This window comes from Piliocolobus tephrosceles, chromosome X, assembly GCF_002776525.5.
Source record: "Piliocolobus tephrosceles isolate RC106 chromosome X, ASM277652v3, whole genome shotgun sequence".
NCBI classification, from domain to species: Eukaryota; Metazoa; Chordata; class Mammalia; order Primates; family Cercopithecidae; genus Piliocolobus; species Piliocolobus tephrosceles.
In genome coordinates, this window is record NC_045455.1 from 40,161,141 (window position 1) to 40,184,591 (window position 23,451).

Genomic DNA, 23,451 nt, shown 5'->3' on the forward strand with positions numbered 1-23,451 from the left:
AGAGATGAGGTCTCACTCTGTCAGCCAGGTTGGAGTGCAGTGACTCAATCATAGCTCATTGTACCCTCGAACTCCTGGGCTCAAGCAATCCTCCTGCCTTGACAAAACTTGGATGGATATATTTAAATTGTACAGCAGATTCCTCAGGTGAATTTTCTATTGCTGCTGGAAAGGAACAACCTGATGTGTCAGCAGTGACCTCCACATAGAGCAGGTCACAATATTTTGCCGTGGGAGAGTGAGGGGAAGTGTGTAGTAAAGATGAAAGAGTCAGAAGTAATTTCACACGAACAATGTACAAGAACATTAGCCATTAAAAACCTTCCAGAAAATAGCAGTAAGAAGGGATACATAGACTTGCCTTTTATTTCTTAATTCCCTTGCCATTATGAAGGCAAGGGAAACTGACACATCCAACATCTTAAGCTAGCTGGCATCATTGCCCATTTCCTGCTTTCTACAGCACTCCTGAATGAGGAGACAATCTTCCCAACCTCTATGGTCATGCCTTACACATTCTACTCCTGAAAGTAATCTGAAGAATGCTCAATTCAGCACCTATTTTTTACGCAAATGTGAATATACTAAGGATTTTCCCACCGAGCACACTGATTGACAGGCATTCAAAGGAATGATTCAAACAAAATTTTCTGGTATATCTTTGCTTTTCAAAGGGAAATTAAAATGGAAAGCATGAATAGGTAATCAAATCTAAAGTCAGACAGCCAAAGAGCCTGTGTAAAGGGCAGTGCTTAATTTCTTAATTCTTTAGCTCAGTGGTTCTCAATCAGGGATGATTTTATTCCATGGGAGTCACTGGCAATGTCAAGAGATATTTTTAACTGTCACAAATGGGGGAATGGCATCTAGTGAGCAGAGGCCAGGGATGCTGCTCAAGATTCCACAATGCACACGACAGACCTCCACGACAAAGAATTATTTGGGGCCGGGCGCGGTGGCTCAAGCCTGTAATCCCAGCACTTTGGGAGGCCGAGACGGGCAGATCACGAGGTCAGGATATCGAGACCATCCTGGCTAACACGGTGAAACCCCCGTCTCTACCAAAAATACAAAAACTAGCCGGGCGAGGTGGCGGGCGCCTGTAGTCCCAGCTACTTGGGAGGCTGAGGCAGGAGAATGGCGTGAACCCGGGAGGCGGAGCTTGCAGTGAGCTGAGATCCGGCCACTGCACTCCAGCCCGGGCGACAGAGCGAGACTCCGTCTCAAAAAAAAAAAAAAAAAAAAAAAAGAATTATTTGGCCAAAGTGTCAACAGTGCCAAGGTTGAGAAACCTTGCTTTAGCTAAATGCAAATAAATCATGAGGAGTCCAGGCTGACTATAGGTCTTGGGGTTAATGACTTCCCTGATGTTTCTACACATTCTATATTTTGTGCACACTAACATATCAGATGGTAAACATTATTCTGGTTCAATAGCTCTTTTTACCATCAGGATATCTCACCTAGTTTTCAAGGTTTTGTTTTGAGATTGGGTTTTTTTAAAAATCCCAAATAAAATTTTGGTTTTGAGTTTCAGTGACTTGAACATACCCACATTTAACACCAGTGAATTTTTTGGAAGGCTCAAACTCTTGGGTCAGATTTTAAAACACGGCTTTGTGAAGAACAGAAAGAAGAGATAGAGAACATGTATTTCTTTATAAAATTAAACTCAGTCAATTGAGAAAAGCCCTATTTCTATAAGGAAAAATCTAGGAAAACATGGTTACTGTCCTCCCAAAGAAAAAATAATTACACGAATGTTTCAAGCAAAGCATTCAATATATTTCTAAACCATCTAAACATCTCTCTCTGTATTGCCATTGCTCAAGGGATATCTTCTACGGTTTTCCCACAGGTCCACATGCAAAAGGTAAATCCACTGCCCTGACACCAAAGCTAAATACACATGGTAGCTGAGGTTACTTAGATGAAAAGCATACCTACAGCAAAGGGTGTAAGAAAGGAGTAATGGAAGATGGGGTGTGGAACACCATAACGACTCAGCTAAAACGCTTACACAGAAATTTTTACTATATTTGAACTGCCTTGGTGTATCTACCTTACAAAAACCTCCTTCACAGTACCCACCTCAACCTGAACTGAATGAACCAAAAAAAACCCAACACTTCTGACCACAGTTCATTTGGCCAAGACGACTGTCTTCTTATGGAATTCATCCACAGGCTGGCCAGTGACCTGGGATATCTGTAGCCTTCAAAGAAAAGGAATCCATTCAGATTCCTCTTTAAGAACCTCAACTAAGAGACACCAAAGAAATTCTGCTGGAAATGGGGAAAACTGGGTGAAGGATACAGAGGACCTTTTTTTACTGGTTTTTGCAGTTTTCTGTGAATCTTTATTTATTTCAGAGTAAAAGGTTTTTTTTTTTTAAAAAAAAAAAAAAAGGTATTAACTAAAACATGTACCTATCTGTACTAATTTCCTAGAGCTGTATTTGGTACTTTGTTCATTTTGGTACAAAGTACCAAAAAACCAGGTGGCTTAAAATAACAAAGATTTTTTATCTTACAGTTCTAGATGCCAGAAGTCCAAAATTAAGGTATTAGCAAAGCCACGCTCCCTACAAAATCTGTGACTGGCCAGCAATCGTAGGTGTTCCGGCTTGTAGATGCATCACTCCAATCCTATCTTTATATGGCATTCTTCCTGTGTGTCTGTGTCTTCACAGGCCATCCTTTCAGAAGGACACCAGTCATATTAGATTAGGGGTCCTCCTTACCCCAGTATGAGCTCATTATAACTAGTTATATCATCTCCAACAACCCTATTCCCAAATAAGGTCACATTCTAAGGTACTGGGGTTTAGCACTTCAACATATTTATTTTTGGGGTGGGAGGCACAATTCAACCTATAGCACTATCCCATCAAAGACCCAGTTCTAGAATCTATTATTTTTCACAATGGAAATCTTGTTCATTCATTTCTTTAAAAAATCTTTGATCCCTAAAAAATCTGTGATCTCCTATATGTACCAGTCACTATGCTAGATGCTGTGAACACAAAAATGGCTAGTTTGACAAGTCTGGCTGAGATTATTTATTCTTCTGGAAGTGTCAATGAAGTCTTCTAACATCCTCCTCCTCAAGGAATCCTTAGAGGTGAGTCTTCATAGTTCCCCTACAACTGCTCATGGACATGCAACAAATGTCACAGTCCACTGTAATGCTCTGTGGCACATATATTATGTGGTGCTTTCTTGCTTGTTTGCTAATTTATTTGCCTTGTCTCCCCTCTTTAACTAGAATGTAAACTCTTCGAGGTCATGGTTTGTGACTTCATTGCTCCTTTGATACACACCTATAAACTAGAAAAATCTTCAATCTAGTGAGCACTCAATTATTTATTTAAAAAATGAACATTCTTTGACTGTCTGCATGTCAGACTACCTGTATATTATCCTTTTAGTCCTCATAACAACCCTTCCCAGGCATCTGCTGGAGCCCTAATTCATACTTGGAATTAAGGCTTTGAAAAGTTTTAATATAACCATCCTGACAAACAGGCATCAGAAGGAGTCAAGTGAGGCACGATGACAACTTCAAACCAATTGGGCTTAGCCCAGTTCTGCAGCTGTGGTCACTTTTAAGCTCCTACAGCCAATCGAAAATGCTCAGTGTCCTGTATTCGAAAAATATTCCTATTTAATACACCAGAAATACAGTCCACTTTAACTTCTAAAGATAAAATCCAAACTAGATAGAATTTCTGATGCTTGAAATAGAAATACTTGGAGAGATCCTTGAATTTAAAAATAAAATACACTTGTGCTTCATGTAATTATACAATCAGAAAATTGAATAAAACCTCCACTGGCCATCAACAACAAACCACTACAATTCGAGCATTCCAAGTACGAAGGGTGTTTGAGATCAAAGTCTAATTTGCTTTAAAATGCATGTAATTGATCCAAGAAATGACAATTTTAAATTAAAGCAATAAGCTATTTAATTCAAACCATGTAAAAAAATATTTTCAATACTATTGAAACTTACTATTAAAAGTATATTATATAAAAATAAGATATTTTATAAGTCATTTTTATATAAAGCTTATTTGTTTTATTAAACTGAGTATTTCCTCCTAGAAAGTGCAGTGGCTCACGCCTGTAATTCCAGCACTTTGGGAGGCCAGGGCGGGCAAATCCCGAGGTCAGGAGATAGAGACCATCCAGTCCAATGTGGTGAAACCCTGTCTCTACTAAAAAAAAATAAGCAACTTGAGCAAAGTCTCAGGATACAAAATCAATGTGCAAAAATCACAAGCATTCTTATACACCAGTAACAGACAAGCAGAGAGCCAAATCATGAATGAACTTCCATTCACAATAGCTTCAAAGAGAATAAAACACCTAGGAATCCAACTTACAAGGGATGTGAAGGACCTCTTCAAGGACAACTACAAACCACTGCTCAGTGAAATAAAAGAGGATACAAACAAATGGAAGAACACACCATGCTCATGGATAGGAAGAATCAATATTGTGAAAATGGCCATACTGCCCAAGGTCATTTATAGATTCAATGCCATCCCCATTAAGCTACCAATGACTTTCTTCACAGAATTGGAAAAAACTGTTTTAAAGTTCATATGGAACCAAAAAAGAGCCCGCATTGCCAAGACAATCCTAAGCCAAAAGAACAAAGCTGGAGGCATCACGCTACCTGACTTCAAACTATACTACAAGGCTACAGTAACCAAAACAGCATGGTACTGCTACCAAAACAGAGATATAGACCAATGGAACAGAACAGAGTCCTCAGAAATAATACCACACATCTACAGCCATCTGATCTTTGACAACCCTGAGAGAAACAAGAAATGGGGAAAGGATTCCCTATTTAATAAATGGTGCTGGGAAAATTGGCTAGCCATAAGTAGAAAGCTGAAACTGGATCCTTTCCTTACTCCTTATATGAAAATTAATTCAAGATGGATTAGAGACTTAAATGTTAGATCTAATACCATAAAAACCCCAGAATAAAACCTAGGGAATACCATTCAGGACATAGGCATGGGCAAGGACTTCATGTCTAAAACACCAAAAGCAACGGCAACAAAAGCCAAAATTGACAAATGGGATCTAATTAAACTAAAGAGCTTCTGCACAGCAAAAGAAACTACCATCAGAGTGAACAGGCAACCTACAGAATGGGAGAACATTTTTGCAATCTACTCATCTGACAAAGGGCTAATATCCAGAACCTAGAAAGAACTCAATCAAATTTACAAGAAAAAAACAAACAACCCCATCAAAAAGTGGGCAAAGGATATGAACAGACACTTCTCAAAAGAAGACACTCATATAGCCAACAGACACATGAAAAAATGCTCATCATCACTCGCCATCAGAGAAATGCAAATCAAAATCACAACGAGATACCATCTCACACCAGTTACAATGGCAATCATTAAAAAATCAGGAAACAATAGGTGCTGGAGAGGATGTGGAGAAATAGGAACACTTTTACACTGTTGGTGGGATTGTAAACTAGTTCAACCATTGTGGAATACAGTGTGGAGATTCCTCAGGGATCTAGAACTAGAAATACCATTTGACCCAGCCATCCCATTACTGGGGATATACCCAAAGCATTATAAGTCATGCTGCTATAAAGACACATGCACACGTATGTTTATTGAGGCACTACTCACAATAGCAAAGACTTGGAATCAACCCAAATGTCCATCAGTGACAGACTGGATTAAGAAAATGTGGCACATATACACCATGGAATACTATGCAGCCATAAAAAAGGATGAGTTCGTGTCCTTTGTAAGGACATGGATGCAGCTGGAAATCAACATTCTCAGCAAACTATCTCAAGAACAGAAAACCAAACACCGCATGTTCTCACTCATAGGTGGGAATTGAACAATGAGATCAACTGGACACAGGAAGGGGAGCATCACACACCGGGGCCTATTGTGGGGAGGGGTTGCAGGGGAGGGGTAGCATTAGGAGATATACCTAATGTAAATGACAAGTTAATGAGTGCAGCACACCAACATGGTACATGTATACATATGTAACAAACCGGCATGTTGTGCACATGTACCCTAGAACTTAAAATATAATGAAAAATAAAAAGAAAAGAAGTAATAAAGATCAGAGCATAACTAAATAAAATAGTGACTAAAAAATGCAAAAGATTAATGAAAAAAATACAAAAAAAAAAAATTAGCTGGGCGTGGTGGCATGAGCCTCTAGTCCCAGCTACTTGGGAGGCTGAAGCGGGGGAATCGCTTGAACCCAGAAGGTGGAGTTTTCAGGGAGCTGAGATCGCCCCACTGCACTCCAGCCTAGCGACAGAGTAAGACTCTATCTCAAAAAAATTTTAAAAAGACTTCAAAAACTAAATTTTTTTCATTTTATTCCTTAAATAACAAACCTCTTCTGACTCACTGTATTACCAGTAGAAAATTGTGTGTGTGTGTGTGTGTGTACACAGACACACAGAACCCACCAATCTTAGGTGTTGTCCCATTTTTGGAAAGGGCTCACAAGCTCCAGGGTCCTACAAACCTCACCTCTCCTCCTGAAGAGGGGGTAAGTGGGGTGGGACAAATAGAGTCATGGCATGAGAATGATTTTTAGAAAAGTACAGGATAAAACTTGGGTAGAAATATTTAAACTATACAGCTTTATGTGTATGTATATATACATATATATACACACACACATACATATATATACACATAATATTTTTAACTTAATCAAATTTGAAACCAATAAAATTATTAGGTCAGCTGCCTATTAATGATAGATATAGAATGAAGGCAACTTGGTAGGAAGGAAGGAATTAATATTTGAGCCCAGCTGCTCTGGGAATTTTATGTATATTTTATTTTCAAATAAAATTATTAACAATTTTCCATTCCTTGTCTCCTAGAGAGATATTTTCTGAGGAACACTCGGCAACCGACACCCTATCAAGAATTTAATGACATTTTCATAACTTCTGCAAATCCAGAAATGTTGGTATTGCTAACTTTAATTAATTACTCATGCCTTTAACATCTGTAAACACATGAATGGTCAAACAGAAATTTCCTGAATGCATTATAAACAGCATGAATAGTCTAAAAATAGTAAGGTTTGTGTTTACGTTCCAATTATTATCTATCTTAAACTTCAGAGTTCTCTGAAGTTGATTTAACTTACTTCCATTATTGAGTTGATTTTTAAGGATTTGTAACATTTTAAAAATTATCCATCATTTGTATTTGATTGTAAATTATTTCCACAGACAGAGCCCCACACTATTACTGTCCTCTGAAATGTCTTACCCCATCTGAGTAGCTACCTTGGGACAGTGTGGGGTATATTTTATACACAAAATCCTGATTTGAAAGCTAGAAAGAATCTACAGAACCATCACGCTCATTTTATGGGTAATATTACTGTGGCAAAGAGGAAGACACAGACTTGTGCAACCTCACACAGGACTTTGGTGGGAAACCTATTACATAAAGTAACAGAGCTAGCAGGCCTTGACTATTTTGGAAATGCACTTAGGGTCTAAGTGCTGGCTGAGGGCAATGCACAAGCATCACATGGCAGAAACATGACAACTGGTGAACATCTCGCAATCTGAGCCACCATTGTGGTAACCAGCAAACAGCTCACACAGGGCTGAGCTTCAGAAGAAGGCGACCCTGAGCAAATGCAATTTGTGGAAGAAATAAGCCAAGAATGTAAATATATGAAGTTTGAAGGCACAAAAATCAAAACAAACAATTAAAAAATAAAATGAAAGCCTCCAGGCAAAAGGGAAACAGAAAGGAACTACAGATAAAAGGAAGACATCACCAAACACACTTTGCTTCAACAAAAAAAACCATAACCTAATTTCAATGGTAATTGCAGATACAAAAACCTGCCAATGCCACCTCTTTACATTTCAAAGACCAATAAATTTAGTTGTGAAGGTAATTTGCTACTTACCAATCCTGCTATTGGTGTAGACAGTCTATTGATCTTCTTAATGACGCCAGGTTTAAGTTTATTAATCAAACTGAAAGTAAACAAATACAGATGCAATTAAAAGATGCCAATATCAGTTTTTTTAGCATTCTCAAAAATCACATATATCACTATTCCCTCCCCTCAATGTGTTATACAAGCCAATAGCCCATCAGAAAGCAAATAACGAAGACATCAAGTCTAGAGACAAAGAAGAGCACCACACACAACGGTGAGCAGTCCTCCATAGTCTATATCCTTTATGTGTGGACACAGACTCACTTACATATCCAAAACCATCCTTCAAAGAGCTAGTTTCACATTGAAGAAAAGTAATATTTGGTTCTGTTTCAATTGCCAGTTTAAGAATCTCTTCATTATAATTTGTCTCACTTCACCCAAAGAATACTATTTTCTACTAATAGTTTTCATTGATTGTTTTTCCCAAACTGATCATGTTTAAAGGTATCTTCAAAATCATATTATTTTGCCACATTTAAAAGGTTAGGTGGACTCATACAAATAGTCAACTAGTTTTTATTGGTAACTCATTCAAGTCCATAATCAATTGCTTTATTACCACAGCAGAATGACTGGGCAAACATTAAATTCAATGTACCAGAACTCCCCCAAACTAACTAACTTACCTCAGAATCTAGTATTTTAGATTAAACAGAATCAGTTTAAGTTAATATGAAAGATACGGCAAAGATATCTATGTCTCCATACTCTATAAAAAAGAAACTCAGCTTTGACAACTGAAACTTGGTACAATTTTGCTTCTAAATCTAGATTATTATGAACTCTTTTTTATTGATTTAGTTCACTGACACTCTGCCAGGTCATGTAAGAAATTTAATACTATAAAAATGCTTTTCTATTAATGTTAGCTTGGTTAATTAATCGTTAATCACTGTCAGAGAACAGTATCTTGAAACTGATTTTCCTATTCAAAAACCCATACACAAGAAATAATTTTTTATTCTACAACAGAGCTCCAAAAAGAAAGCAAATAAAGAAGAAATCATTAAACATTCTTAATTTACTGGTCTCCTTAGCACAATGGGCAGCAAAAAAAAAAATCTGACACCCATGGAATGTCACTCCTTCAACATTCCAAAGACTTATATATACACTTGAGTTTGCTGAAAATAAAAAAGACAAAAGTCTTGATTTAATAACCTACAGAATGTTGTTCAACAGGATTCAAAATTACAAAACAGTGGCTATGAAGATCTCATTTTGTGAACAAAAGATGTTTTACTGTTTTCATGGTTTCTACACACAAAGATTAGACAAGTTAGTTAATATAGCTAATAATACCATTCTCCCAACTCAATTTCCTAGAACAATCATTCCATGATACCTAATTTCTGATTTGTACACAGAAAGCCAAGTAGAAAGCAAAGCTTTCTCCCTTCTTGTCCACATGAGCTTTTTCTTAATCACTAGCTGAAAAGCCAGAAATGAATTAAGTTTATAAGAAATAATAATTGCAAATTAATTCTCCTAGTTGTTCCTTATTAACAAGGTATTTCTGTATTTCTGGTACTGGTGGCATTCTTGCAATGCATAGAAGAACTAGTAACTGCAGCATTATGGAATAGGAACATAATTCTGGAAAATATAAATCAAGAAATTATTTGCAGTTTGTGACCACTAGCTCAGCACTGACTTTCTCACAATAACTTGTATTTTGGAATTTGATCTTTAAATGACATAAATTAGAGGCCATTATGAGCTGAGGAAACATATAAAATATCAGGAAAGTCTGGCTGGAGGAAGAGTGTCATAAGTTTCTGCTCCACCTATTTGAGTCACTGGTGACTTTGGCCAGGTCATTCAGTTTACCCGTTTATATCACATACCATTTTTACATTACAGGTTTCATAAGAGAAAGTATATTTTAAAAAATACGGTTTCTGAAATTAGTGATAGCACAACCTACTCTCAATTGGGTCAGCCAAGGGGAGTAAGAGATACAGGTAAAGGGAATAGAAAAGATAAATGATGTCTCCCAATAATGAGTTAATTAACACTTCCCTCAGCAGAAGGTTCAAAGCTATTACTTAGAAGTGACAGACACACAATGGATTAGCATTCCTTTTCCACCCTAAACCTTCAAGTACATGTGCAAACACGGAAATAAGCTGAGGAAAAAACAATACTCTGAATAACACACAAACTAGCCTCTAAAAAGTTGAGTCACTAAAGGAAAATGCTGTTTTCTTTTGTTAGTAGTTACAATTCTAAGGACTACAAGATGGAGAAAAGACACATACAGTCTTGGCAAATGTTGAACACCCAATTAAATTTTGAATCATCAAAAATTATTTTCATATACCATTAAAGGACAGCCTTTTAAAGTATTTCTTCTAAGGAGGAAAACATGGGTCTCATAAAATCTAAACTTCTGGGAAACTTAAGTCTGCCTAGAGGAATGGGGCACAGCCTTATGTCAAATCAAAAACAGGTGTCATCTATGGAAATACTCTCTTCTACAAATAGAACTTCTTTGCCTAATAAGCGTTCTTCAATCACACATATGGAATTCCTAAGGTAACACTGGCTTCAGGTAACTGATTCTATTCAAGATTCAGGTAACATAATAACCTTCCAGATACCTCTATGTACTAGGACCTAGAATCATTCAAGGAGCCATTTTATCAGCCTGTATCCCCTTGTTCCATCCCTCTAGCCCTAGGCTGAATTATCTTTCTCTTCCCCCAAGCCTTTCCTTAGGCCAGAGCCTAAACCTGGTTATATGCTTGGTTAGTGCATCAGAGGGCTTGCTCTTTCGGTAGGATTAAAACCAGAAGGAAGCACCTAGTAATCTGACACCTCCCAAGTCAGAGCATTCACAGGTAAGGCCAGCAATTTCTCTCCTTCTCCCTCAGCTCATCCCTTGCTAGGATCTGAATGTTTGCATTCCTCCCAAAACTCATACTTTGAAATCCTAACCCTGAAAGTAACAGTATTAGGAGGTGGAGCCCCTGGGAGGTGATTAGGTCATAAGAGTAGAACCCTCATGAGTGGGATTAGGTCCCTCATAAAAGAGGCTCCTGAAAGTTGCCTTGGCCCTTCCACCACAAGAGGTTACAGTGAGAAGTCTGTCTATGAAGGAAGCGGGTCCTCACTACATGCCAAATATGCCAGTGTCTTGATCTTAGACTTCCCAGCCTCCAGAACTGTGATAAACAAATTTCTATTGTTTATAAACTACCTAATTTATGGTATCTTGATATAGCAGCAGCCCAAACAGACTAAGACATCTCTCAAGTTGCCTCCTCCTTTTTCTTCTTACTCCCCTCCCTCACCCTCAAACAAACTGCCGACTCCCTTCAAAGGAGTTGCACGATGACAGATAATAGAGAGCTGGCTCTGTTCAAAAGCCTTGTCAGTGAATATAACCCACTTTAAACATAACTCAGAGAGGAAATTCAGAAAACTGTACATAAAGCTCAATATAATGTCTGGCTCAGTTATAAAAGCTCTAGTGAGAACTAGAATTTGAAGCTCTATTTCTAATAGTGTCCAGAAACTAGTTCTAAATGCCCAATCTCATTTTTCCCTTTATCAGAAAGCTTTTCAGTTGAGGTACAAAGTTTATGGACACCTTTTGAGCTCCTATTTCCAAAGATTTTCACAGTGAACAAGGAAGATGACATGGAACAACATATCAATACACTGAATGAACTTTTTAACCTGCGAATTATTTTATTAGTCATTCACGCATACATATTTATAATATCTTTCTGTCACATGCATTTTCTAAATATATATCCTCACATTATCAAACTTCTATTAGTAACTAAATTTTTGAAGATATAATAAAAGTATTACATGTTGTTCACAAATTGAAGAGCAATGTCTTTTATTTTATTTTGGCAGATTTTGGGGGAATAGCTGGTGTTTAGTTACATGAATAAATTCTTCAGTAGTGATTTCTAAGATTTTGGTGCACCCATTACTTGAGGAGTGTACACTGTATGCAATATGTATGCAGTCTTTCATCCCTCACCACCCCCACTCTTTCCCCCAAGTCCCCAAAGTCCAATGTATGATTCTTATGCCTTTGCATCCTCGTAGCTTAGCTCCCACTTATGAGTGAGAACATATGATGTTTGGTTTTTCATTCCTGAGTTACTTCACTTAGAATAATGGTCTCTCATTCCATCCAGGTTGCTACAAATGCCATTTTGTTCCTTTTTATGACTGAGTAGTATTCCAAGGTATATGTATATATACACCACATTTTCTTTATCCACTCATTGATTGATGGGCATTTGGGCTGGTTCCATATTCTTGCAATTGCAAATTGTGCTACTATAAACATGGGTGTGCAAGTATCTTTTTCATATAATGACTTATTTTCCTCTGGTAGATACCTAGTAATGGTAGATCTACTTTTAGTTCTTTAAGGAATTTCCACACTGTTTTCCATAGTGGCTGTACTAGTTTACATTCCCACCAGCAGTGTAAAACTGTTCCCTTTTCACTGCATCCACAACAATTCTTTTTTTATTTTTTGATTATGGTCACTCTTGCAGGAGTGAGGTGGCATTACATTGTGGTTTTAATTTGCATTTCCCTGATTATTAGTGATGTTGCCTTATTTTTCTATATGCTTTTTAGCCATTTGTGTGTCTTCTTTTGAGAACTGTCTATTTATGTCCTTAGCCCACTTTTGATGGGATTGTTATTTTCTTGCCGACTTGTTTGAGCTCCTTGTAGATTATAGATATCAGTCCTTTGTCAGATGTATAGATTGTGAAGATTTTCTCCCACTCTGTGGGTTGTCTGTTTACTCTGCTGATTATTTCTTTTGCTGTGCAGAAGTTTTTTTTTAATTTAATTAAGTCCCATCTATTTATCTTTGTTAGATTTGCTTTTGGGTTCTTGGTAATGAAGTCTTTGCCTAAGCCAATATCTACAAGGGTTTTTTCAATGTTATCTTCCAGAATCTTTATGGTCTCAGGACTTAGATTTAAGTATTTGATCCATCTTGGGTTGAGTTTTGTATAAGGTGAGAGATGAGGATCCAATTTCATTCTTCTACATGTGGCTTCCAATTGTCCCAGCACCATTTGTTGAATAGGGTGTCCTTTCCCCACTTCATGTTTTAGTTTGCTTTGTGGAAGAGCAGTTGGCTGTAAGCAGTTGGCTTTATTTCTGGGTTCTCTATTTTGTTCTATTGGTCTATGTGCCTATCTTAAACAATGATTTTTGTTTTATCCACTATATGGTATTAATGCATTTGCTTGCTTTTCCTCTAAACACAAATTGTGCTTATTAAGCATTTTAATGTGCACTAAATATGGCAATGTGCTGGGATCGGCAGCAGAGCAAACAGACAGTCCAGCTACTAGAGGCACAGACAACCCTCTCCCTTTCCAAACAGCATCGCCTAGCACTTAGCAAAAAAACCTGGCATTTCATAGGTGCTTTACAAATATTTACTAAAATCCACTGCCCAGTTTTTAATGCAGAAATATTTCTGTGAAATATGAAACAAATCATTCAAAATCTCTATCTTCTTTATAAAGAAATTTTTAAACATTTTACCTCTGCTTTCAAATGCTAGAAATTTTTTGCTTTTACCAACAACACCCCTCCCTAGTATTTTTTTGTTTCCAGAGAAGTCAAACCTTGATATTCTCCACTTATTGTCAACATTGATCAAAAGAGTGAACTATCAGACATACTAACTTGGACTGGTTATCTTAATTAAGTAAATGCCTTACTAAAATTTTATTAACTTTTATTTAAATTCATAAGCTGCAATATTTTAAAATAAGTAATCATATTTCTATGGGTAAAATAACCAGCATATATAATTTAAAAGTCTAAAAGCATTCAATATAAATATTTATGATCACTCTAATCTTTTCAAAGATTGCTAGTAAAATTGATGGAAGTTTAATTCCTAGAATTTCTATGGTAGTAATTTTGAATACTGCTGAATTACCTACAATACACAATAAAAGTTAACAGTAAATGCTAAAATGGGAAAGTGTGTGAAACCACAATGTCAGTACCAATATTTATAGTCATCACTTTCTTATGATGGAACTTTATCATATAGCCTCACCATTCTGTTTGAAGCATCCTGAAGTCTAGCAAAGCTTGAGTAGTCTCAGAGCAGATACCTCTTATTCTGAGACCCTCAATAATTACAGCACTAATGGATTTCACTGAGTAGTAGAAAATTTCCCAATGTCACATCAAAGGCAAACGGCGTGTAGACACAGACCTTATACCCTTCACAACAATGAACTCAAAGTGGATCACAGAACTAAATATAAAACCAAAAGCTATTAAAACTCCTAGAAGAAAAGACAGGGGGAAGTCTAGAGACTTTAGGTTTGACAGTGACTTTTTAGATATGACACAAAAAGCACAATTCATAAAAAAGAATTGACACACTGGACTTCATTAAAATTAAAAATATCTGCTTTGTGAAAGATATTGTCAAGGGAATAAAAAGACAAGCCACAGACTGAGAGAAAATATTTGTAAAAAACATATCTGAAAAGGGACTCTTATCTAAAATATACAAGGAACTCTTAAAAAGTCAACAATAAGAAAATCTGATTAAAAAATGGGCCAAAGACCTTAACAGACACCTCACTAAGGAAGACACGCAGATGACAATCATATGAAAAGATGCTCCACATCATATGTTAACAGCAAATTAAAACAATGAGATACCACTACACATTTATTAGAATGGTCAAAATTCAGAACACAGACAACACCAAATGCTGACAAGGACATGGAACAACAAAAACTCTCATTCTCTGCTGGTAGAAATGCAAAATGGTACAGAGATTTTGAAAGAGTCTGGCAGTTTCTTACAAAACTAAATATACTCTTACCATATGATGCTGCAATCATGTCCCTTGGTATTTACCAAAAGAAGCTAAAAATTTACATTTACACAAAAAATTGCACATGGATTGTATTAGTCCATTCTCACACTGCTATTAAGAACTACTTGAGACTAGATAATTTATGAAGAAAATAGGTTTAATTAACTCACAATTCCACAGGCTTAACAGGAGGCATGACTGGGAGGCCTCAGGAAATTTACAAGCATGGCGGAAGGCAAAGGGGAAGCAAGCGGGTCTTACTGTGGCAGAGAAAGAGAGACAGCACGTGAAGGGGGAAGTGCCACCCACTTTTAAAACATCAGGTCTCTATCACGAGAACAGCATGGGGGAAACCCGCCCCCGTGATCTAATCACCTCCCACCAGGTCCCTCCCCCAACACTGGGAATTACAATTTGACATGAGATTTGGATGGGACACAGGGCCAAACATCATGGATGTTTATAGCAGTTTTATTCATAATTGTCAAAACTGGGAAGCAACCAAGATGGCCTTCATTTGATGAATGAATAAACAAACTGTGCAACCTCCAGACAGCAGAATGTTATTCAGCACAGGAGAGACATAAGCTGGCCGGGTGCAGTGGCTCACACCTGTAATCCCAGCACTTTGGGAGGCTGAGGGGTGCAGATCACTTGAGGTCAGGATTTCGAGATCAGCCTGGCCAACATGGTGAAACCCCGTCTCTACTAAGAATACAAAAATTAGCCGGGCGTGGTGGTGCCTGCCTATAGTCCCAGCTACTCGAGAGGCTGAGGCAGGAGAATCACTTGAACTCGGGAGGCGGAGGTTGTGAAGAGCAGAGATCGCACCATTGCACTCCAGCCTGGGGGACAAGAGCCAGACTTCATCTCAAAAAAAAAAAAAAGAGAGAGAGAGACATGAGCTATCAAACCATAAAAAGATATGGAAGAAAGTGCATATTACTCAGTTAAAGAAGCCAATCTGAAAAGGCTATGCACTGTATGATTCCAACTATGTGACATTCTGGAAAAGGCAAAACCATACAGACAGTAAAGATCAGTGGTTGCCAGGGGTTACAGGTAAGGGAGGGATGAACAGGAGGAGCGCCGAGGATTTCTACAGCAGTGAAACAATTCTGGATGATATTATAATGATGGGTACATGTCATTATACATGTGTCCAAAACTACAGAACGTACAACACCTAGAATGAACTGTAACGTAAATGATAGACTCTGGGCGATGATGATGTGTCAATGTAGGTCCATCATTTGTAACCAATGTACCCCTCTGATGGGGGATGTTGATAATGGGGGAGGCTGTGCATGAGTGGGGTCATGGAGAATATGGGATCTTTCTGTTCCTTTCACTCAGTTTTTCTGTGAACTCAAAACTGTTCATTTAAAAAGTCTTCAAAACAAAAACAACAGAAAGCAAAAGGAATCTAACGGGGGGATCCGGCTTCCTGTACTATTTAACTATGAAGTAACGTTACTAAATTCCTCTCAATCCCTCAGGTAAATGAAAGTGATATTATCTGTCTCCCTCTGGGATCTCAACCCTCAACTTTGAGGCCACAATATTAAAAAACTTCTGCAAAACTTCAAATGAGTCCTTAGAGTGTGTCTACCATAACTGAAGTGAAGTTTTAAGTTGATGTTTGCCAAGCTGACTTTCATCTTGACATACTCTTTCTTTGAAACAAAAAATCGTGTTTTTGCTAGATATAGATATTACATCACAGGTGAAATGAACCATGATGCTTAAAAAGAAGGCATGTAAATATCAACCATAAAATACTGCCATTAAGTGAAAACAGATTAAAATTTTTATATTCATTTTTATGAACTTGAACTCCTGCACCATTGTTTGCCTATTGCTGGGCTATCATGTAACATGGAAACTTCAAAGCTTATATTACTTGAAAATGAAGAAAAACAGTTTTCACTAAATTTCAAAAGGCTATAAAAACAGATCAGGGTCAATAAATAGTGTTGGCATGCTGGAATGCTGTATGTAAGCAACTGTCCTCCTCAGGAAATTCAAAACCAGAAACACCTCTAAGAATAAAAGCCTTTCCCACTACATGAAAGCCTCTGGGCTTCCCATGGAGCACTGCATGGAAGCCCCAGGGGGCCTACCCATGTCACCGGCACTGTATGTATGGGTGGAGATCTCCAACTCCAACAAAAAAGATAGAGCTCTCTTGGCTGGAATGACAAAGTGACAAGGTTTTCTATCTTACCCAATGACTTAAAATGATCATCTGAGTGTCCCACAGCAAACAGTCGTATTTGTAAAAATAAAAAAATATTATTTTTCTATTGAATATGCATATCTATATATCTTTAATAAACTATTACAGTATTTTTAGGCAGATAGTGTTGTGGTCACATGGCTGATACAAACAGAAACACCGATAGGGGTGAATATCTTGCTCCTGTCTTTCCAAGCTACAAGAAAGGGAAAAGAAGACCTGGCGACAGTTAGAGTTTTGTTTTGTTTGTTTGTTTGTTTGTTTGTTTGTTAGAGACAGAGTCTTGCTGTCATCCAGGCTGGAGTGCAGTGGTACAATTTTGGCTCACTGCAAGCTCCACCTCCCAGGTTCACGCCATTCTCCTGCCTCAACCTCCCAAGTAGCTGGGACTACAGGCACCCGCCACCACGCCTGGCTAATTTTTTGTATGTTTAGTAAAGACGGGGTTTCACCATGTTAGCCAGAATGGTCTCAATCTCCTGACCTCGTGATCCGCCCGCCTTGGCCTCCCAAAGTTCAGGGATTACAGGAGTGAGCCATGGCACCTGGCCAGGAAGAGTGTTCTTACTGTGAGTCATGTGTTCAAAAAGGCATAAACTTCTGATGCATGGCTGACTGGCAGAGACTTGGGATCATTCCAGGGATGGGAGGTACAGACTGACTAACCAGTGACACACCCAATCAGACTATCGTCAAGCAAATCTTCATCAGAGAGAAAAAAAAAAAAAAGTGTTTTCATTTGAATATTTCTAAGATTGTCATCATAAGATGAGTAACTGGGAAATTACTGATATCATTAGCTGTTTATGTCTCAACCGAATATGTTTAGAAAAGAGGAGTAATTCTGCTACAACCCAGAGCAAAACAAGATCATGGACATTGATCAAGTGATACATCTTTCATATTTTTAAAATATATATAATAAGGCAGTCTACATGAGCACTAAGAAATACTGAAGAAAGATTAATGAACACTACTAATAAAATTCATAGCAAATTATAACAAGGAGCTAAAATCACCTTATAAACACTTGTCAACCCTTTTATTAATTAGAAAAGCAAAAATATCAGACAGTGTTCCCATCTCACTGTTTAGTAAAACCAAGAGAGACTAAAGTCATAGACTTTCATCAAGGGAGTATTCTTTATCCCCCAACTCACTAGATGCCACAGTCAAACTAAACAACACTAAAATGACTAATATGAAGATACTAACTTCAATAGTCAATCAGATTAAAAGGCAATGAACACACATAACTATCCTCATTACTCAAATGTATATCCTGTCTGAAACCACAGTGCACGGTTTATCCCCACTTTAGACTATCTGAAATGTCAGTACACTTCCAGTTGAGTGAAAGCTATAATAAGCTATTCGAACTTTTGACTTTGATATTTCAGAACACCAGTTCAAAAGAAAAGAGTACCACTAATGGATTTTTTTAAAAACTGCTGAGATTACTGGATTAAATATTAAGAAAACTATTTAATGGTGGTAATGAATGAGAATGCCTAGAGGTTTCTAACAGGCAACAAGCAGAACTTGTATGTCACAAGAAATATGATTCTGGCAGTGAGCCCGACAGAAGTCAGTCTTCTCCTGTACGAAAATGAATTCAGGTTTTAAAAATATCCTAATCATATTTCAGCTAAAACTTGGGATCCCTAGCGGGTAAAATATCCTCAAAGACAGAGAGCTTACTATATTTACCATTAATTAAAAAGTCAGGGCTTGTAATACCAGACCTCTGAACAGCTGACTTTGTTTTCCTCTCAGGCATTATATATAACGCAGGTGGATGTAGCCACAAACAGCAGTGCCTGCTTAATCATTTCAGAGTGCAACCAGCCAGGCTTTCCTCAGTTACAGGTTTCATACTAAATATAGTTATCTGGACTTTTTATTCGTTAACACCACAGCTTTTAGATGAATGTGTCGTCATTAACCAGTGGCTATAAACAATGTGATTCACAATTTACAGAAATATTTTTAATAAAAATATTATGCAGTACTTTGGTGTCCCACAGTAAATTACAATTGCTGATTACCATGGCTTCAGATTTACTGAAGCTACTTTTGGGAAACATTAATTTAAAGAATACTGGGTACTAAGAGATTGATTAGACTTATGTGACAATGCACAAAACTCCAAACTGGTGTTATTCCAATTAGAAAGCAGTATTAGAATGAGCTTTGGAAGTCTGAGAATTAAAGTGACTTTTTAAAAAACTAATATATCTCTAAACATTCGTCCAAATGTTTGCTATTGCCATTAAGGTAGAAATTACATATTTCTTCTAGCCTGTACTGCCTGTGCTCACAATAGTTTTTCATCAACTCTGAATATCCTCCCTAGTCACACTACGCTGATCTTTTCAGGCTCGGTATAGCTTTTGGAAATCACTTCTAATCATTCAGAGCCCAGGCTGGTGCATAAGGTGCATTTTAAGTCAAAACCTGGGTGTCACTATCAAACATGTTTAATGACCTATTTGTGGGGTCAATGCCCCAAAAGTGGGACCCCTAAAATATTATGGGCAATAGTTCATTACTGGAAATATATAACCTACAAAGTTACTTCTTTGAAAAGATCATATATTTGAGATATATGCTTTTGTAAATCTAGAAAGATTCCATGCTTCATAGACACACTTCCTTGTAGGCACAAACCCACCCAATTCCTATTCAGACTTGTGGGGTGTACGGTTGATGGCTTTTTTTTTTTTATTGCAAACATTTAAATAACAACTAAAGTAGTTTGCAGGTCACATAGCTCTTTCTAACAGGCATTGTTTACCCTCCATCTTCTAAACATTACTAGAATACATTTAAATCATACAGTTTTCAGATTAAGATAAAACAACTTCCCTTTAGTGACCATTTGGGCTATGTGGTCTACTTAAATTAGTTTAAACACTATTTGACTCATTGTCAAACTAACTGAAACATTATTCACGTTCCAATGAATGTGACATTGGAAGATCACAAGAAACACACTTTAAACTTTATTCCTGGCCCTTATACACATATCTGTCCTATACAGGTCACCTATACATTAGGGGAAACCACATGAAATTGACACTTCTGTAGGTCACAAATGGTTAAATATCAGCAACTTCATATGGAACAAATAAATAATATCACCCTAACACAAAGAAGTTTGAACACCTGTCAACAGAGCTGACAAGATAGAGACTGTTATTTACATGCCCATCATCTAGCAACAACTTGTACATATACAAAGTTTGATAGTTTATAAAAACCTTAAAATATATATTGTTGAACTCAGCAACTCTGTGAATTAGGCACATCAGGTACCTTGATCTCCACTTTACGGATGAGAAAATAAGGCTCAAATGTTAAGTCACTTGGTCAAATGTTCAAAGATGTGAAGTCACTTATTCAAAGGTCCAAAAGTAATGGAGTGAGAAATCTAACCTAGGCCCTTTGACTCCAGACCTTTTGCTGCAAACAACTCCTTCAAAAGGATAATCAAAATCTCTAAGTACTAGTGCATACACTCTCACTGCCTACATGTGGACAGATAGCACAAACACTTGTGCGATAAGTGTCTAGAATGAAATAATTAAGTGCTTTCAAAAATGCGGGTGAGTATTCAAGTACATTCTTAGAATTTATTTGCTCACTTCTGCAACCTCTATCTTCACCCAGGATTTCATCCTCATGCCTCACAGGCCTGCCTCTCCCTTATTCCCAAAGGTCACATACTTGGCTAACTGTACTATGCATCCATTGGGGAGCAAAATATTACACTACACATACAATGCAGGCCTTATACCATCAATCATGGTACTAGCCTATTTTACTTCTTTGTAAGCGAAGTCTGGGGTGTTGTTCTCAATGGTATCTTCATTGAATGAATGGTCCATAACTCAAACTGATTTTGGTAATGTAATGACTACTCCACTTAAAGCTGAAAAGAAAAATCTACCACTCCAATCATCATGATTTATTGATGAAGCAAAGATTTTGTGTATTAACTTCTAAACCAGGCAATTCTACCCATTAGAATATTCAGACTAAGAGATCGATGGTAAAACGTCATAAGGCTTCCTTCTCAATCACCCACCCCCTACTGGTCCACCATGCAATAGAATCTTTCTTGTTTACTAATTAAAAATAATATATATTTTACCAGTGCTGTCTTTAGATACAGAGACTGATAACCCCTTCTTCCTACTGTCTCGTACTGTGGTATCAATTTGCAGGGATCAAATCTCACCAGTGACCAAGAACACACATCTGTGACTACGGTGGCCATGGGAGAAGACAAACACCTCATCACTCACACACACACACACACACACACACACACATCTTTGCTTTTGAATTATTTTTTAGATACTTTAAATACTTACTCACACAGCAGAACACCGTTTTCTAGAGAGGCTCGAAAATCTTTTGTTTCAAAATTCTTCTCTGTCACTGCCTGAAAGACAGGTTTGGGTGTCAATTTTCTCTTAAGCAGGGATAACACACAAGTCAAATTCAGTATTAGATTAATTAATATGCATTTAATGTTATACTTGAAGGATTTGCATATATAGATTGTTATATCCTATAATCCGTTCCTTATAGTAATATGTACTGTTTGTTTTATGTTACAAAGAGATAGTTTAACCATTTTAGTATGAAAATATATGCAGGAACAAATCACAATGAGTGTTTTTGGTAATATAATCATTTTATTGGATGATACATGAAAGTTAAGAGCTAAACTAAATTTTCAACATATTTTATATATTTTTTAAAAACCTATGGGTGATCTATTCTAATAAGAGTGAATAAAAAGTTTAAGACAGAAACTCAAAATACCAGCTACACCGAATACACAAATCTTTCATTTCAATTCCATCTTTATATTCCTTAAATTTCATTACAAAGCAAAACAGCAGAGGGCATGACACTTCTTGAAATTATTTATGAAATTGTCCTAATTGATGTAAAGAACCATTTATTGAAATATCCTAGGGAGAAGACTATTAAATCCTGGGCGCAGAGAACAAATAGAAAGCAAGGTGAGATGGTGAATATTTTAAAGAGACAATTCCCAACTTAAGGAATTACAGAGGAACAGGCACCTGCAGTTACCACCACCAATAATGTTGGTGAAAACTCTAGGAAAATATCTAGATTCTCTCTCTAAAGCGGGAGGTGGTTGGGATAGAAAAGGGGATTCCACAAGGGAAATAGTAGCAGAGAAAATGAAGGTCACAGTGGGGAACAGCTGCTCTAAGTACAACCCTTGGGACTGAGTCCCAGCTCGAGCGGAGGGCAGGGACCAATGGCAGTGACATCAGCTGTCCTGGAGATGCAGCCACCACCTAAGAGCAGGAGTAGTCCTTGCTCCACCTGCCACTTCAGAAAGAAATACATTTCTGATATCCTGAACTGGAAAGTCACCAATCTTAAATCCCAGGTTGGCTCCAGGGCTCAATGAAGGGACCTTTACCACCATCCGCTAGCTGACCTCACTGCTGCTAGCTTCACAGTCCCCCTAAAATCCCTGTGTGTCTTCATTCTGCATCTCTCCACAGTACCCAACATTGCTGCAGCTAGACATGGTATCTGTTAACTGACAAAATAATGGTTGTGTTTCTCAGAAGTTGGTCTATACATTTGGACAGGAGCCTGGGCCAGGAGGCAACAGGAAGAGGTAGATCCTTCTTGTACTTGGCATTAATCTACAGAAGGGCTGCACTGCTGCTTTACTTAAACAAAGGCTGAGTGTCTGTTACAGGCACTACCTGAATGCTGGGTAGGAATTTACTGGAAAAAAAAAAATGTTTTAAAGGCAGGCAGCTCTTCCCTCAAGGAGTCCACAGCCTCATAAGAAAAACATAATGTTTAGTCCGGGCGCGGTGGCTCACGCCTGTAATCCCAGCACTTTGGGAGGCTGAGGTGGGCGGATCACAAGGTCAGGAGATCGAGACCATCCTGGCTAACACGGTGAAACCCAATCTCTGCTAAAAATACAAAAAATTCGGCAGGCGTGGTGGCGGGCGCCTTAGTTCCAGCTACCCAGGATGCTGAGGCAGGAGAATGGCGTGAACCCAGGAGGCGGAGCTTGCAGTGAGCTGAGATGGGGCAACTGCACTCCAGCCTGGGTGACAGAGCGAGACTCCATCTCAAAGAAATAAAAAATATAAATAAATAAATAAATAAACAAACAAACAAACGAGAAAAACATAATGTTTAAACCACAGTTAAACAAAGAGAATGACACATTCTTCTGAAAATAACTCTGAGAGGACCCTGGATTATCCCACCAACCTGTGCAACACAAACTATTTTGAATTTTCCCCAAATTGTTCCAAAACAAACTCAAGGG

General features: G+C 37.7%; 1 protein-coding gene across 2 annotated transcripts in view; it reads right to left on the reverse strand.

Moving 5' to 3' along the window:
* LMO7 (LIM domain 7) overlaps positions 1–23,451 on the reverse strand; it is a 224,550-nt gene that overhangs the window by 127,433 nt on the left and 73,666 nt on the right. For both annotated transcript variants that reach the window (XM_023186179.1, XM_023186159.2), the window contains exons 2-3: positions 21,479–21,549; positions 7,971–8,040 (exon numbers count right to left, since the gene is read on the reverse strand). In XM_023186179.1, coding sequence (XP_023041947.1) covers positions 7,971–8,040; positions 21,479–21,549 — 141 coding nt within the window. The remainder of the gene's footprint in view (positions 1–7,970; positions 8,041–21,478; positions 21,550–23,451) is intronic.